Source organism: Curcuma longa, chromosome 2 (genome assembly GCF_044706935.1).
Source record: "Curcuma longa cultivar G26 ecotype Majalengka, Jawa Barat chromosome 2, ITB_CL_G26_1.1, whole genome shotgun sequence".
Taxonomy (NCBI): domain Eukaryota; kingdom Viridiplantae; phylum Streptophyta; class Magnoliopsida; order Zingiberales; family Zingiberaceae; genus Curcuma; species Curcuma longa.
This window is the reverse complement of record NC_133862.1, coordinates 314651-332393: the sequence shown is the minus strand read 5'-3', so window position 1 is coordinate 332393 and position 17743 is coordinate 314651. Positions and strand designations below refer to the sequence as shown.

The 17743-nt window shown below is 39.7% G+C and overlaps 3 protein-coding genes across 3 annotated transcripts in view; 1 reads left to right on the top strand and 2 right to left on the bottom strand.

Annotated features, from left to right (window-relative positions):
* LOC141821086 (uncharacterized) overlaps positions 1–14583 on the bottom strand; it is a 30624-nt gene extending 16041 nt beyond the window's left edge. Inside the window, exon 1 of the mRNA XM_074708451.1 lies at positions 14146–14583. Within this exon, the coding sequence (XP_074564552.1) occupies positions 14146–14562 (417 nt within the window). The 5' untranslated portion in view covers positions 14563–14583. The remainder of the gene's footprint in view (positions 1–14145) is intronic.
* LOC141822286 (uncharacterized) lies at positions 4398–4937 on the top strand. Its single transcript, XM_074709726.1, has one exon. It carries the CDS (start codon positions 4398–4400, stop codon positions 4935–4937), a length of 540 nt encoding a protein of 179 aa, XP_074565827.1.
* An 822-nt stretch (positions 14584–15405) lies between the features above and the next one.
* LOC141821085 (pentatricopeptide repeat-containing protein ELI1, chloroplastic) lies at positions 15406–17362 on the bottom strand. Its single transcript, XM_074708450.1, has one exon. The coding sequence runs from the start codon at positions 17360–17362 to the stop codon at positions 15458–15460; it is 1905 nt and encodes a 634-aa protein (XP_074564551.1). The 3' UTR covers positions 15406–15457.
* Between the last annotated feature and the right edge of the window lie 381 nt (positions 17363–17743).

Sequence of the window (17743 nt, the reverse complement as noted above, 5' to 3'; positions counted from 1 at the left end):
AGCGATGTAGTGAGGATGTGCTCTCGGAAAGAGAGCAGTAGTGTCGATCCAACATAAGATTTCATAGGAGATTGAAAGTTGAGATTAGAAAGTTGAAAGATGTCATTCATACTCATTATACTATGCTTGTGCAAACATTGTGATGTAGGAGGGGCAGATCCAGGTGCCTGAAAAGCGTTCCAGGTGCTTAGAGGTTCCTGGTGCCTGGATGGGGTAGAGCAAAATGACAAGTTGAAGTGGTAGACTCCGGTTGGTTGGTATACATCGACATCTAGGTGCCCGGATAAGGATAAGTTTTAGACGAAGCCAAGTCTAATCCAAATGCTAACATGTTAGCGGTTCAGATGCTCGGAGAAGGTCCAAGCACCCAAAAATAGATAAGTCAGTGATGAGATTGGATTAGATAGGCTTCGATGGAGGCGCTTGGAATTGGATCCAGGATCCTGTATCACCCTATAAAAGTAGGGTTCAACCAATGCTACAGAATAACTCTTTACTTGATCATCCAACTGCTCCTCTATGAATCCAAGTCTCTGAGATGGCGTGCTCATGCTTCAACGACTCGACATCGCGAAACCGTTATGAGTCAGGCTCATAGCATTGGTTCTTCTCCATTTATGAGGTATTGATCTTGGATACTCTACCAGTATTTTCGTCAAACCTACGAGTTTGACTTTTGCAAATTGTAGTCATTTGATTTGGGTCATACTATACCAATAAAAAAAATAATCCTCTATCTGAGTGATCTAGTCGAGGAAAACATTTGGGTCTAGTCAACCATCAAAACTAGGGGTATCTAGTTTGACTCAATGGGTAGTATGGTCCTGACGTGAATGATATCTAGGTGAATGTTGGGCTATATGCGATATGTTATCTATAGGTTCAAAACTCGTGTCCTTTACCAACTTGCTAATCATGATTTCAGCAGAAAATTTAAACCATTTTAAGTCTTCCACTTTAGATTGAAGGGTTTTAAGCTTGTCTTCAAAAGTTCACACCCAGCTTGTCGATCATGCTTTCAGCAAAAACTTTAAACTGTCGTAGGTTTTCCACTTTAGATCGAAGGGTTTTAAGCTTGTCTTCAAAAGTTCACACCTACTATCTACCCTCTGATTGTGGGATTTCTCGTCATAGCCGATGTGGAGGTTTGATAAGTAATGAAATTTATAAATTAAGCGGCATAATAATTTTAAGGAAGTAAGTTGGCATTTGAAAATAATGACAAAAGAGGTAGGTCACTAAAAGATAATGACAAAAATCGAAAAAGTGATATGTGAGTCAAATTGAAAATGCATGAAAATTAATTAACTTCCTAAATTTAATAAAAATTATTTTCAAATGAGAACGATGTTACTGGGTTGATGTAAACTCTTTTCATCAAAAATTCACATGAAGTAGGTTGCCCATGTGTGGTGGATGTGGAAAGAAGAGCTATTAGACAATTTGAGCCAAGGGGGCTGTTCCGGCCAAATACCGACGATAGTCAATCCACCGATCAAGGAAATGCCACCTCAATCTTAGTGGACCCCGGTAGGAAGGAGACCTGCGAGACCACCACAAACGAGCAGATTAGCTAGTGCCGGAGAATCCCGGCAGGCCACTTCGACGCTCAAATCAGTTTCCGACGAGGATGGGGAAAGAAAGAGTAGCAGTAGTAGTTGTGAAAATACGAGAGTCCAGAGAGAGAACAGATACCTGCATGGGAGTTCATATACCGACGAGGCGAACATTCCATCTGCCAGGGGAGCAGACTATGGTGGTATCCTGGGGGACAGAACCTAGGCGTGGCTGGCACCTACGCTAGTAGGGTGACATCTAGGAAACAGAGACGATATGTCTATAACTGCTCTGCGGCGCGATGCTGTACGTCACTTTTGTCGTTTAGTTGTAAGTAGAAAGCTGGCAGCGATGACGAGGTGAGGCGTGGAGACACAACTATAGCCTTTCCCCTGTACGACAGTTCACACACTTGATTGTCTGCATTACATTTGTTTGTTAGCTAGAGGACTTGAGCCGAGATTGATGTCGGAGTGGGGGGGATGCCCGGGACCGACGATGGCCGGGATTATCCGGAAAAACTGAGTAATTAACAAGACGGTCAAGTAGACCGAGTAGACTGAGTAGCCTGAGTGAGCTGATTGCTGACGGTAGGACGAGACAGGTTACCCGGGACTAACCACAGTGAGGATCAGCTGGGTAAACGCAATGTTATAATCGGCAGGCCGGGCAGGCTGAAGGGCCTGAATGAACTGGGCAAACTGAGTAAGCCGGGACAGGCTAAATGATGGATAACCCGGGCGATGACATTATAGTGATGCAGATACTCGGACCCGACGCTAATTAGGCTTACTCGGGTAGACGGAGTAAACGCCCATGCAGGCCAGGTAAATCGATGAGTATGGGTAAGCTAAGTAGACTAATCACTAAAGGACCTGCGTGCTGATATTGGAGTAAGACGTTTACCCGGAATTAGCCTTTGCCGTGCTTGACCGGGTAAATGGATTGCGAGACCCAACAGGCCGGGTAAGCAGGCTTATCTGGACAGATTGGATGGACCATTCCCTGGGTGACCAGGCCTGGGTTCCTAGGACAATATTGACCGTGGACCCCAGGACTAGCCAGGTTGGACTATCTGTTGACCTACTCCGCCACGTTGAGCCCAGATAAGACTTAATTACCACATCAGGGGGAAGAACATGTCACGTGAGAAGTAGAAAAATATTAGGGAAGGTGGATGGGGAGCTATTAAACATCCAAATATGAATTCGGTTCTAATACCAATTGATGTAACACATTGGATCAAACAATGATATGATCCTCACCCAAAAGGAAAGTTATCAATTCTCATTCAAAGAAAAGAAAATTACAAATTATATTAACTCAAAAACATGAATACATGGAATCCTAACCCTCTTTTATAATTTGAGACACTACTTATTCTTTATAAAATAACATAAAATCTTTATTTTTTTGATAAAAATCTAATAGACTTTTGTAAAAAACTAAATAACATTTTAAAAATTCTCAGCTAATTATAAAAATTAATAATTCAGACACTTGATCAGGTCACGTCGAGAAAGGACTCATGAAAGCTAAGGATAATTGGAGATGAAGATATAAAATAAAATCTAGATTTTGACTCGCAGAAGAAAAGAGGTAGCACATCGGACGAATAAACACAATCTAACTAGAGGAGTAAACTCTCACATGGAGAAGAAAAATGGAAAATCAAATAATTTAATGATAATTAAACTACTTAACTCTAGACTAATTTTATAAACTTTACTTAATAACAAATATAGAAAATATGCTAAAAATATATATTAATTTAGTAGAAATTATAATTAATTTCTTATTTATTATCTAAATAAAGAAATACTAATTATTAACTAATAAATGAAGTAAATTTCTAATTATTGCAACTCTCAAATGTCAATTTAGAATTATCTTTAATTTTTATCTATCATGATGATTTCGTTTCTTCTCTCAATTATTTTTTTATAGGTAAATATATTTATATCGGTGAAAAAGAGATGTGCAATATTTTAGACTCCCTTTCATATGTTAGAGTGTTATGTTTGAATAGATGATTCCCGACGCCCTATCCATGTTGATTTATGCGGTTCTAACTATATCAAAGGGGAAACTTCATCATGGATCTCTAATATGACGGTAGATTCCCATCATGTTTTTTTATTATCAACGCCATCCTCGGGGCATGATTAAGTTAGTTACTGCTGGACAAATTTGTTGAAGTGGACAAGGATCGAATCTCGACAAAGTCGAGATAATATCCTCTCCGTAATGCTCAATTGCATCTTCTCAATTTATCTTCTCACAGATGATCATGAAGTCACCTTTTGCTGAAATGTGTGGGAAAAAAAAAGAAAATATAATAATTTAATAGGGATTAAAATGAATTTTCTATTTTTCATCTAAATATAAAAAAACTAATTAGAAAACAATAATTAAATTAAATTTCTAACTATTGTAGTTATTTTATTATTTAATACTCTTCAATTTGTTTCTTTTTATTACCGAAGTGAATTTAAAATTTTATTTAATTTCTTTTCGGTAATTATTATATGATAATTTATTTCCTTCTCAGATATTCTCTAATATTAATTGATTACATAATTGAAAAAAAAAATCTAAATAAAAAATATTAATCTCAACAAGTAATAATTATAGCAATCAACATGTGAACCTACTTCCAGGTAATTTAAACACTGCCAGTAAACCTGCCGAAAAAGACTGATTTCCTTGACTTTCTTAGATTCCCCCATTACGAATTGACTTTCTTAGATTCCCATTACAAATTGACTTTCTTAGATTTTTTCCCCAACAATAAATAGACGCCAACTGTTAATCCTTGCATGTCTGTATCTGTAGCGCCAATGGCCTCCGCCGCCGTCTTCCGCCGATGTCTCCAACTCATCGTCCTCGCCGCTGCAGCCGCCTGCTCGCTTGCCGACAGAAACTTCATCAACCGCACCTGTGAAACCGCCTTCAGCCAAGACTTGTGCGTCTCCATGCTCATGTCCGACCGCCGGAGCATCAACGCCTCCACCGTGGGCGAGCTCGCCTACATCGCGCTCGACATCGACGCCACTGCCGACATTTCCTCCACTGTCGGAGTGTTACAACGGATCGCCGACAAGAACCCCGGCACGGATCTGGCGGCGGCGCTGAAACAGTGCGTAATGGTCTACAACAGCGCCGGCGGGGACCTCGCGGACGCGCGCGACGCCGTCGGCTCCAAGAAATACAGCGACGCCGATGGTTTGATCAACTCTGCCTCCGCTTCGCCTGATGGCTGCCAAAATATGTTCGTGGATGTGGAGATGCCGGAGCCGGTGGCGAAGAAGGGGGAGTGGCTGGGACAGAGGATCGACGTCTGCTCCGACCTTGTGACTGGGATGATTTACCCCAAATAAGGCGATTTTTAATTTCTAAGGTAACCAGGTACAATAAAAACAGTAAGAATTTCGGCATCTATCTGTTTAAAAAATTATTGAATTTGACAGCAAAGAGTAAATTGAATTTTCATAACGAGAAAATAAAAGATTTCAGAGCTGAATTTGAGCTTCTTGTGGCTGTAGAAATCTACTGCTTGCTAGAGGCCCGCCCGCCCGTGGGAATTCTACTTATCTCGACCCCTATTTTTCTGTGGGTCATGGGCCGTCGACCATCGACCGTGTCGTTACCTACTAGGACTTTCCACCCCTGCCCAGTGGATTTTTGCCTTCCCCAGATTCGAACTCTAGACCTGCAGGCTAAAGTACTAAAGTTCACTTGGTTACCAGATTCAAGGAACTTTAGTACTTTAGCCTGCAGGTCTAGAGTTCGAATCTGGGAAAACAAAAATCCACTGGGCAGGGTGGACGGCCCATGACCCATAGAAAATAAAGGTTGGGATAAGTAGAATTTCCAATTCTCACTTGGTTATCAGATTCAAGGAACTTTAGAGGGCGTTTGGTTTGGAAAATGTTTTCCATTTTCTGTTTTCCATTTTCTATTTCCAGTTTTCCATTTTCTGATCTAGTTTTCAGAAAACAGAAAATGCGTTTGGTATGATATACTGTTTTCTGTTTTCTAGAAAAGGAAATTGGAAAATACGTTTGGTTCGATAAATTAGAATTAACTGATTTTATTAATTATATTTTTTTATTTTTTAATTAAAAATAAAGTCTATCCCAAAGTTTGGAATTAATTATTAAACTTTCATTAAATCCTAACTTAAAAAATAAAAAAAAAACACTACGGAGAGAAAAATAAAAAAAAAACACTACGGAGAGAAGAAAATCGCGATCGAAGTCGCGAGGGCCGTGCGCGGAAGGCTTCGCCGGGCCTGCGCGGCGCCTCCGGTGGCGTCGCCGGGCTCGGGCGGCGCCTCCGGTGGCGTCGCCGGGCCCGAGCGGCGCCTCCGATGGCGTCCCTTCTCACGCGCGGCTGGCTCGTAGTCGATCGGAGGGCGCAACACGGGGAGGCGTAGCGGCCTCGAGGTTGGACGGAGGGCGAGGCACGCGGGGAAGCAAGCTGAGGAAGACGGTGAACAGGGCAGCGTCTTCGCGAGGAAGCAAGCTGGGGAAGCTTTTTCCAGCGATTCCAATCCAGCCACGATGCACAGCGGGAGGAGAAGAGGATTAGGGCGTCGGCTCGGGGAAGAAATCCGCAGAAGGAAACCCGGAAAAAACGCGGAATCGAAGGAAAAAAAACCCGAAAAAAATGCCCGCTGTGCTCGCTGTGCTCGTCGTGGAATCGAAGGGAAAACGCCGCGTTTTCCCATTTTCCATTCCCAACTGAGTTTTTAGAAAACGATGATTTATCGTTTTCTATTTTTCTGGAAAACGAGTTTTCATTCTCCAGAAAATGAAAAGGAAACCACAAACCATTCAGCGTTTTCTACAAAATTGGAAAAGAAAAATGGAAAACGCTGGAAAACGCTCAAACCAAACGCTACCTTAGGACTTTAGCCTGCAGGTCTAGCGTTCGAATCTGGGGAAGGCAAAATTCCACTGGGCAGGAGTGGAAAGTCCTAGTAGGTAACGGCACGGTCGATGGTCGACGGCCCATGATCCACAGAAAATAGGAGTCGGGATAAGTAGAATTCCCACGGGCGGACGGGCCGGGTCGTTACAAGAGAAATCGACTTATGACCCCAATCAAGATAAAAGAGGCTTACCACTAGCATTAACCCTAACCAAAATGTACAATGTTATAATTATCAGGGCAGTGGGAATATGGAATCAAACCACTGAGTCTTTGCCAAAGAAGCACTATCCAACACTTAAAACAGCATCCTTCCGGACATCCTTCCCAACTCAAGGAACTGATGATAAGGAGGTTAAACCTAGAGATAAAATCCAAGAAACCAATAGAGGTGAGGCAGAGACTATGGGATTTCATACAGTGCGCTTGCACTTCCTCATGTTCACAACCACTACCAATGACACATGAAAAATCACTAGTATTTTTCATACTTATGCAAAGTATGAAAATAGATTGTGGAAGCTTATCATTAGCAATGGAAAATGCATGAATATAGTTTCCACATAGCCCATTTCTAAGATATCACTCATATTGAAACTTTATTCAAATTCTTAGAAAGTGACATAAGTCGATCAAACTTTCCTTCCAATGCAGTAGGGGTGTTTGATCCTTATTGAGATGGACATAGTTGGCAACATTAGTCGGAGTGATATGGATTGCCCAAGTTGGATCACCAATAATAAAAGTTGATATAATTTTTCTCGAGAAATTAGCATGTCATAAAGATTAAAGAGAAATTTAGAGAAAAAACCTTAGGTTCAAAGCAATTATCTAGAAATTGATTAGATTAAATTAATAAAATCAATTGAAATCTTCTCAAATTGTGTTTACCTTGAAACACTTATTTATTTAGTCTTTTCCTTAGGCATAGCTTAATTCTTAGAGAGCTCATATAAGAAGAGTCTTTGTTGTCTTATTAAGTAGCCAAGTCTTGTAGTAGCTCATGATTCACCACCACTAGATAAAGGATCACTTATTCAACTTCTATCACTCATTAGAAATAAAAGACCGCCTATCTTTGTCTTACTCGGTGTCAGTCGAGTGAGCTCATTATGGAAATCATAGATTGAGAAAGAACACACTAATCTCTTAAAATCCTAAAACGACCTTCAACTAAAAATCAATTCAAATGTAATTAGTGATCCAATTAATAACATCACTTTTATTAAAAAATAAATAACCAATCTAGTATTATAGAGTTATCTACAAAAAAAAATAATTCTAATATTGGTTATAATCTATTTTATTATTTATTAAATTTTTATTAATAAATATGACATTATTTGTATATTACATTATTAATAATTGAATATGTAATGACATATAATAGGTATTATTTTTAAACTTTTAGAATATATATTGTTACTCTCATATATGAAATAATTTTGTTATATATCTTTCTCTTTTTTTCCATCAATTCCAATTCCTATGATTCTGTTGGTCCGATGTAACCAATACTCAAAATCTTTGACTATCTAATTCCAATCTTGATACCAATTTTGACAAACCATGTTCCCTGTGAACATTATCTACATCATTTTAGTTAGGTTGGGCGTCTGGGCTGGCCGCTGTGTGCACTTCCCGATTTACTTTGGTGGCCGGTGGGAAACTTCCGTGGGGCCGGGCCGGTCACCCCCAGAGATAGTCAATAGAGCTAACTGGGATTTATCATTATCTACATCATTTTAGTTAGGCTCTAGCTTTATGACCTCTTTGTAATCCATTATGGAAAAGGCAACACCTACATCTTTAAACTCTGAGTAGAATGTTAAGTTGCACCTGAACATGCCTAACCCAACCAAACTAAGATCAAAAGCAGCACAATCTTCAAGATGCAGTCTTCAAGACAGTCCTTTCACCTTCCAACAGTCTCATTTTAAGAAAAGAAAAGAACTGACGTTACGGTCAGCCTAATGCCTCATCAGAAGATCATCTCATCTCCTTAGGGTTATAAATATAGATTAGTACTGAGATATACTCTTAAACAATTAGAACTGATGAACTAGCATCCTTTTGCATTGTTCAGCATGCAATAGACTTTTTCTGATATCATAGTTGTCTAAGCTTTCCTACTGTAGCATGAAACTTTAAAACGTGCTGAACTAAATAGGCAAGTCAAAAAACTCTTACAAAGAAAAAAGTTTTATTAAGGAAAGCATAAATCTTTGCATTATCTTACATTATTAATATCTTAAAAGGATAGCCCTTGGAGAATAAGTGTTGAAAGTCATGTCATCAACAAAATCGTCATAAGTATATGTTCCTTATATCTAGACTAACAAGCTCGATTTGAAGGCAAGGATACAATGATCCTCCAAAATTGACTTCTGTAGTGGATACCATCACATAAGAATTAGCATAGATGATGAATGGAAGATTGCCTTCAAAAAGTTGAACTATATGATTGGTTATCATTACACTTTTGAATACCCTAGAACGTTCATGAGGGTAATGAACCAAGTCTTAAGATCATTTAAAATAAAATTCTTAATAGTCTAGATCGACAATCTTAATACACAATAAGACCCACAATACCCACTTAAAGTATACTTAATTGTCTGTAATACTGTAAGAATACCTTCAGACAAAAAAGTCTAAAGAAGTGCTCATTACTACATTACCAAGTCTGACTCTTCACATTCATCCGCAAATTATCTCTAGAGATCTTGACAAAATTAGAAAATGATTAAGAATTGATCTGAACCCACTACCGCCAAAGAAGCTTAAGTTTTTATGCCTTTGTAGCCTTCTACCAACATTTCATTAGGAATTTTAGTACCATTAAGTCATTCAACTTCAATCTAAGGCTAATGGAAAATGGCAAATGTTGATGAAGGAGCATCGCATGAGTGGTGGCATCACCAATTGGCATTTGGGAGGTACGTGGTGAGTGGGTGCGGGAGTCAATTTTGGTGATAAAGGTGAGATAGAAAAGCAACCGATCAATGTTGAGTCGTGAGAGAGGAATTTGTGTGTAAAGTGAGCAAGGGAATAGAAACAACAATCTCACCGAGGAAGAATTGTCTTGCAAAGGCATGCATGATGTTGGTGGCATGGATAGTGATCAAGGTACAATTAGCTACATTGGCTGGCCGGGGACAAACACCTGATTCTTATATACGGATCATGCAAACAGGGAGATTAAGTCACACCTTCATTAGAAGAGAGGTAGCAAACAATGCAGCTCGATCAGGCGTAGTGAGGTTTCTATGAGATGTGGTAGTCACGTTTTACAAGGGCAGGGATAATGACAACAAATACAATAGGGTGCGACTATGGCTATGAAGACACATGCATAAATTCATAAGCAATGAGGGATTCAGACAATCACAAGTAAGAGATATCTTAAAAGAATTGAAACTAAGATTAGAAGACTCAAATACCAGTTGATATAGCACTAGACTACCAAAAAACTCAACCTCACATAGAGAAGAAAAATATTTCAAGTTGAAAGATAATTCAGTTATATGGGATTTTAACTCCTTTTTAATCTAACAATAATAGTAATTCTTTGTAAAATAATAGCCTAACTTACCCCGAAAATATATACATAAAAATTGACCAACTTTAAAATTAAAACAATATTATAACCACTAGACCCAATAGCATAGACTCAGATAACCCATGAACTAAAGCCTCCTAATCCCAACCAAATTCACTCTTTGTCCTCTATTAGATGCCGATGTTTGTCTTTAATCCCTATAACCCCAATTCCCCCACATGACTACCGCTACAAAACAATGAACATTTATCCTCTTCTACCATTCAATAAATTGCATACAAAAACAAGGTTCTCCTTCATGCTAAAATAGCAAACAAAGTCCAAACTTCTCCATCTTGCCTCCTTTAATCCAACCGCATTGTAGCTATCAATCATTCCTAGTCATTTTAGCATAAGCTATCCCTTTTGGGATATCACCATGCAAAAGGTAAGAACCAACTTGCATATGAGGTTAAGATCCAACAAAAGCATGACAACAATCTATAAAGAGAGAGATGTGATAATTCACGATGTAAATCTAGTTCGAATGATCGAGATCTTTGAGTAATGCCTTTATTTAATTTTGATAGTTAGTTACTTTTAAGCAGCTAAATTTTTTTCTAAAAAAGTCACTATCCTTAGTACTAAGAACAACATAAAATAAAACAAATAAAATAAATTTAACCATACTTTAGCATCCAAAGAAATGTATACTAGCCCACAAAAAAAAACTTTACTGTGATAAGTTTCTATGCAATTTTATTTTTATAATTTTCATTACATATCAAAAATTGAGTTGGCAATGACAATAAAACTACCACCATCATTTAAGAGATATAGATGTTACGAATGAGGATTTTGGAACTTAAGTAATCTAGTATGAATGAATACATTACAACAATAACAACAACCAAGCATTATCCCACTAGGTGGGGTCGTCTATATGGATCTTTCTGCGCCATTAGACTTTATCCCTTACTATATTATTATTTATATTTAAATAAATTTTATCTTATTTTATTGTTGCTAACCAAGTCTTTTTTGATCTTCCTCATTTGATGTGCACATTTGTCATAGTTTCACATTACCTAACTAAAACATCTATTGATCGTCTATGTACATGTTTATACCATCTTAAACGTGTCTCCCTGAATTTTCCCTTTCCCTTAATAGGTGCAACTCCGACTTTCTTCTAATATTTTCATTTTTATCTTGTCCATCCTTATATGCCCGCACATCCACCTTAACACCCTCATTTTTATAACTTTCATCTTTTGCTCATGTATTCGAGTCATAGCCCAACATTCAACTCCATAAAACATAGCAGGTCTAACCGTTGTTTTGTAAAACTTTCCTTTAAGTTTTAGAAGTAATTTACGATCACAAAGAACACTTGACACTCTCCTCTATTTCAATCATCTCAGTTGTATTATATATAAGACATTTCTCTCAATCCCTTCATTCTTTTGTAGAAATGATCCTAAATACTTAAAACTGTCAGTTACAGATAACTCATGATCTTCTATCTTAACAATTATCTCATTACGTCTAATATTACTAAATTTAAATTTCATATATTCTGTCTTTACTTTAAATTGTTACAAATGACTGCCAAGTTGTTAGAGTTATTATGAAAGAAAGTCCAATCCACAAACACATACAACATCAATTCAGCCATTAAAACAAATCCCTTCATCTGCTTAATCAGTCCCAATTCAAGAAGAGTTATAAGTGATGTCAACCAATGAAACAGATCCCTCCATCTCCTTACACAGTCCAGTTCAAGAAGAGTTATAAGTGATGCCAACCAATGAAACAGATCCCTCCATCTCCTTACACAGTCCAGTTCAAGAAGAGTTATACGTGATGTTTGCCTTAGTCTTGGAATCACTAGGAGAAAAAGATAAATACTAACAGTTGCCATGAACTCAAAAACCTTTAAAGGAGATTCAGGATTTGAGTCCAGTAGAATTGTCCAATGACTTGATTCCTTTATGAACTAACCTCCCACATTATCATATAAACCCATCAGAACAAGTTGGACTATGTATATAAATTGAAGAATTTTGAAAAAAGCATTTTTAGGTAAAGTATGAGTCATTGAGTAATGTCAACATTGTTGGTGCTAAAATCTATGACTTAGCAAGTACATGAGTTCCAGTCATGACATTAACAATATCGCAACCAAGTACCAACTTCTCAAAGCTAAACCTGATGGCATGCTAGACATTGTAGAAGGATCATAATAAATTTCTCCAAAATTGTTGATGAGTATCAATGAGTCAGAACTGATAATGAATGGAGGATAACTTTTACATGATAGGATGAGTTGTTAAAACGGCAATCATGCTAGCTGGATTAGTTGAATGGAAGATAATGAATGGAAGAATTGGTGATGAATGAAAGATTACTTTTACAACATAGGATTAGTTGTACAAAAGATTAGTCATACTCTTCAACCTTTCAAATACCCTACCACATTCATGAGTGTGATAAATCAAGTCTTGTGACTCTTCATAGTTCTTGGTAGTCTACTTTGATAATAAGATATATCCTTACTTGAAGCAATTATAATTAGTCATTCTAACTCAAAAGTAGCCTAGCAATCTCAAGAATATTCTTTTTTCACAACCCTAGATATCCTTCCTCATGTGTATATCTAATAAAGGTATTTTCATAGACTTTCAAAAAATTAAGATCAAGAATTGACTTGAATACAAGTCCATTCAAGAAACTCAAGTTTCCATGTTTTTTATACTTCTCGCTAGCACTTACGTAAGACTTTCAAGACATATTACATATAATCTCAAAGTAAGTTCCACACGCTTACCATGCTTCTGTCAACTTTCAAGAAATAAAGGAAAGGATAACTAATGGCCTTGTCTTTGGCATCCAACCTCTTTCAATAGTTCGAAATTACCGGCAATGCACCGTGTAGCCATAGGAGGCATCCTAAGTTAAGACCTACACCTGATTGCATTCCTTAGTAAGAGTATAGCAATAAGATAGTCCTTTAAATTAAATTCTTTTTGTACTATATCAAACCAAACCTTGCATTAGTTAAAATGAGCTGAGATGAATTCAAATGAATTTTAGTCATTTAACATTTTTTCGTTTATATTTGTTACATTTAAAAAGATTATATCGATTAGATAGTTAAATGAAAAAGGATAAAATAAAATTGATTTTTACTTATTTTTTACTTCAATGCATGTCAAGATGAATGAATTCATCCAAATTTTAACTAATATAATCTTCTTCTACTTAATTTATTTCCATTTACAAATAAAGCAATAGCAATTATAAGAAATAAGATTTAAAAAATAAAGATTACTGGTATTCAGTTTGTTGAAGCATGGCAAAGCATGTCTAAATGTCAACACACTATAAAACTCATTGGAATGATCATCACAGATAGCATAGGATAGATTACTAGTGTCAATCAATATCCAATTTACAAAATTTACCTAAGTGGTAAATTTCTACTCTATCACCCAGCCTAACACAAGATCTTAAATCATGTACTGAATGTACAAAACCTGATCATGATATTTTAGCTTCCTCACTTGATGGGTCAAGTTCCTCTAGGAGAATGATGCTATAATAAATAGAAAAAAAAAATCTTAAAAATAAGATATCCAATAAAATAAATTAGATCATTACCTAATTTTAAAATTAAAATTTTTTGGTGATTGGGATTTGCATATGCTCTGGTTATTCATACACACTTTGTCAACATGTTTCATGAAACAAAATAAAAGGAAAATTACTGAACCGATCAAACTGAAACCTGGTATTTCTATGGGGAAATAACATCTCATGACATTATGTACTATATGCACCAAACGACAAGGTTAGCAAAAGTTTAATCAAGTTTTGGAACGCAAAGAATAAAATGAACAAGCTAGATTTATTTTTGTGAAGGAAGGCATCCTAATTGATGCTAAAATTTATCAAATCTCAACACCTAAACAAACACAAAATGAGCCATAAAGAAGAGGCACATGATCATTTCCTACAAAATTTTTGAAATGGTCCGGCAAAAGCAGCACAAAAGAAAAGAGGAAGAAATAAACAGGAGAGCTTCGGGCGATTAGGGGAAACAAGCATACCCGCGGGTGTGGGATCGCCACCGCAGCCCGATCGAGCGTGCCAAATGTCCACGCCTCCGGCACTTGAGACGCCAGGTGATTCATCCCGAGAGGCATGGAGAAACCGAAGGAGGACAGCTCTGGGGCTCCGTGATGCGTCTGCGGCGCTGCCAGGCGGAGATCGGCGTGGATCTGAGAGGCCCCGGGGAGGGTGGCGGAGACTGCACCGGGGGGCTGCGGAGGGATGGAGTGGTAGGGGTAATCGGAGGCCTGGCGGTCATAGGGGTGGTGCTGTTGGTGGTGGTAGGCGCTGTGCGCTGCGTGGAAGATCGGCTGGGCGGGATCGTAGCTTTGGATCGGCTGGTATTGGAGGAGGCGATGCTGATGATGCTGATGCTGCTGCTGCTGCTGGGCTTCATTGAAGGTGGCGTCGTCCATGGCGGAAGACCACGAACCTGCGACGCCGGACCAGAGGTCTGCCTCTGCTGGTTAAAAGGCAGCTCGCACAATTTCAATATTCACTTAACAAAAACAAGGACCACATCTTCATCAACTAAGTGGGATTTAGGATTTTGAATCCTTTTAGGTTATATGACATTCTGTTTTCTATTATATTTATTTTATTTTATTATTATTAATTTTTTTTATTTTTTATTTTTTATTTGAATCCCTCTAGTATCAAAGTTTTCTACTTCGTTATTTGAAAGTTATTTTTTTTTTGACTTTCATCCAATTATCAAGTAGTGCTTGGGCTTCCCAAGAGTGGGAGACAAAATAGATCATCATTCATCCAATATATTATCTCCGGAACTAAATGTCTATTCTACGATAATGGTTAATTTCTTTTGTGATGAACCTTCTGTAACCACCATCATAAAATATCAAAATTCAACTCACTATCTACTTCATTGAAATGAAAAAAAAGTCAAAATAATTCTTAAATTCCTCTCTAGAACGTAAAGAACTTCGTGGATGTTTCATCCGTTCTTTTAATAAAATTATGCTTTTATAAGTTTAAATTACTATAACTATTATTAATCTTTTATATTTTAGATATATTAGTTTCTAATCTATATTTTAGCATGGTCTATGGCCCGGTTCGGCTCATTACGACCAGGATCTTTCCGGCCACTAGGCCCGGTTTAGACCGTAACTTTTTAGTGCATCATTTTCCATATTATAATTATTAAAGTTCCTAATTTCAATTCACTCCTTGTACTTAGTTTATTTGCATTGTTTTCCTAATTTTAAAAATATAAAGGACCTTTAAATTTTATTATATTTTCCATTTTACCATTCTTTAGTTGTAGGACAGAATACAATTGACACCATTTTACCAATAGTCTCCACAAGAACATGAGCCATCGACAAAATGGTGGAACCTATTCCGATCTCTAACGATGATCTTCCGCTTTGTGATCCTAGATATCAACTTGGTGGCCGTATGACAATCTACACAAACACGGAGGTTCTTCGCAATCTTGATTGTCGTCCCCGGTTGAGTGCTTATGAGCCCAAAGGCAATTGCCAACTTCTCGCTATGAACTCCGAGCACCCTCTCTTTCGCTGCCTCCTCTAGGTCGTGCAATACCAACTCAGTTTGCGGTGCGTAGCCGTGAGCTCTGAGAAGTTCGTTCAACTCCTCCAACATCATGTAGATCTCTTCACTTCTTGGATGACTCAAGTCTCCTACGACAAACTCATGCACTTTGTTAGCTACTTCGATTGAAGTACAACCGGGCTCTTTCTCCACTCCGTTCTCCTTCATCAAGGTCCTCACTCGACCCGCGGCTTCCCAATTCCCCACCGCGGCATAGATATTCGATAGAAGGATGTATGTCCCCGAATTCGCAAGATCATTACTAACAAGGAAATTGGCAATCTTCTCCCCCAAGGCCATGTTGTTATGAAGCCTACAAGCTGCCAACAATGAGCCCCATATCACCGGGTCTGCCGGAATCTTCATCCCTCGAACAAGCTCAAAAGCTTCTTCCACGAACCCAGCACGACCGAGAAGATCCACTAGGCAACCGTAGTGCTCGATCTTAGGCTCGATCCCGTAATCCTTTTCGATCGAGCGGAATAATTCCCGCCCTTCGTCAACCAAACCAGAATGGCTACAAGCATTCAGAACCCCAATGAATGTGATATCTGTTGGCCGGAGACCTTCCGCGCGGAGTCTAGAGAATAGCTCAAGGGCCTCGCGGCTGTGCCCGTGCATTGCATAGCCGCCGATCATCGAATTCCAAACGACCACATCCTTGTTTGTGATGCTGTCGAAGACTGCACGAGCATCCTCCAAGCTGCCACATTTCCAGTACATGTCGATCAATGCAGTGCCCACTTTGGCATTGAATTCTATGGGATTGTTGTCTATGAAGGAATGCACCCATCTGCCCACCCCCACAGATCCCTGCTGGGCAATGGCGGAGAGCACCGAGATCACGGTGACCTCGTTCGGCTTCGCCGACGACAGTAGCATCTTCCTGAACAATAGCAGGGCCTCGTTAGGCCGGCCGTGCTGGGTGTAGCCATCGATCATGGTGTTCCAGCAAATAGAATCTCTCTCGCCCATTTCGTCGAACAACTGACGGGCCTGGTCCAGATCGCCCAATTTAGAGTAGCAGGTCATCATGGCCGTGGACGACACGAGCCGTCTTTCAGGCATTGCGTCGAACAGACTGCGGGCGGACACGACGTCGCCGCCGCGCGCGTACATGTCGAGGATGGCAGTGGCGACGTAGGGGTCGGAGTGGAGGGATAGCTTGAGGGAGTGGCCGTGGAGAGCGCGGCCCAAGGGCAAAGGGCAAGCCTTGAGGGCGGAGGAGAAGGTGAAGGCGTTGGGCTCGACGGAGGAGGAAAGCATGTCGGAGAAGAGAAGGAGCGCGTCGTCGTGGAGGCCGTGGAGCGCGTGGGCGTGGATGGCGGCGGTCCAGAAGTAGATGTTGGGGCTGGGAGTGAGGCGGAGGAGGGAGAGGGAGCGGTCGAGGAGGCCGAGACCGGAGTAGGCGCGCTGGAGCTTGAAGTTGACGATGGGGTGGTGGTGGAGGCCTGCGCGGAGGACGGCGGCGTGGAGCTGGAGGAGGTTGTGCGTCGAGCGGCATTGCTCAATTAGGGCGGCGGCATGGTCAGAAGGAAGGTGAGGGTGGTGCGCCGCCGGAGGAGGGCCGCGTGAGTGTGAGACGCCGCCGCCGCCGCCGCCGAGAGCGAGAGCGGAGCTTAACGTGGCCGCTGACATGATGTCTCCGGTGACGGCCTTATCCACTCTCCCAACTGATAATCCCGGAGGATCCCATTTTGCATTTCGCCACCTAGTAACCAATTTCAACAAAAATGCCCACAATACTACATCCACATGCCCATCAACATGTTTAAGTTTCCCACCGACCATCAGGGTAAATCGGGAAGCGCATACGTCGGTCAATCTAGATGCTCAGCATCCTTTGATTGCGTTTCCCATTTGGAGGAAAATTTCTACAAATACGCCGTAGCTGGGGATCGAACCCGGGTCCATAAGTTACAACCCGGATGTCCTACCGTTGCACCATTGCCCCGGGGACGTTCATGCCAATTATAAATTTCATGGCGTGTTTGTTATTTGAAATTTGATTCATTCGTA

What these genes read in the sequence shown, in the direction of transcription:
- LOC141822286 (XM_074709726.1), top strand. Translation starts at nt 4,398, where the DNA reads ATGGCCTCCGCCGCCGTCTTCCGCCGATGTCTCCAACTCATCGTCCTC.
- LOC141821085 (XM_074708450.1), bottom strand. Translation starts at nt 17,362, where the DNA reads ATGTCAGCGGCCACGTTAAGCTCCGCTCTCGCTCTCGGCGGCGGCGGC.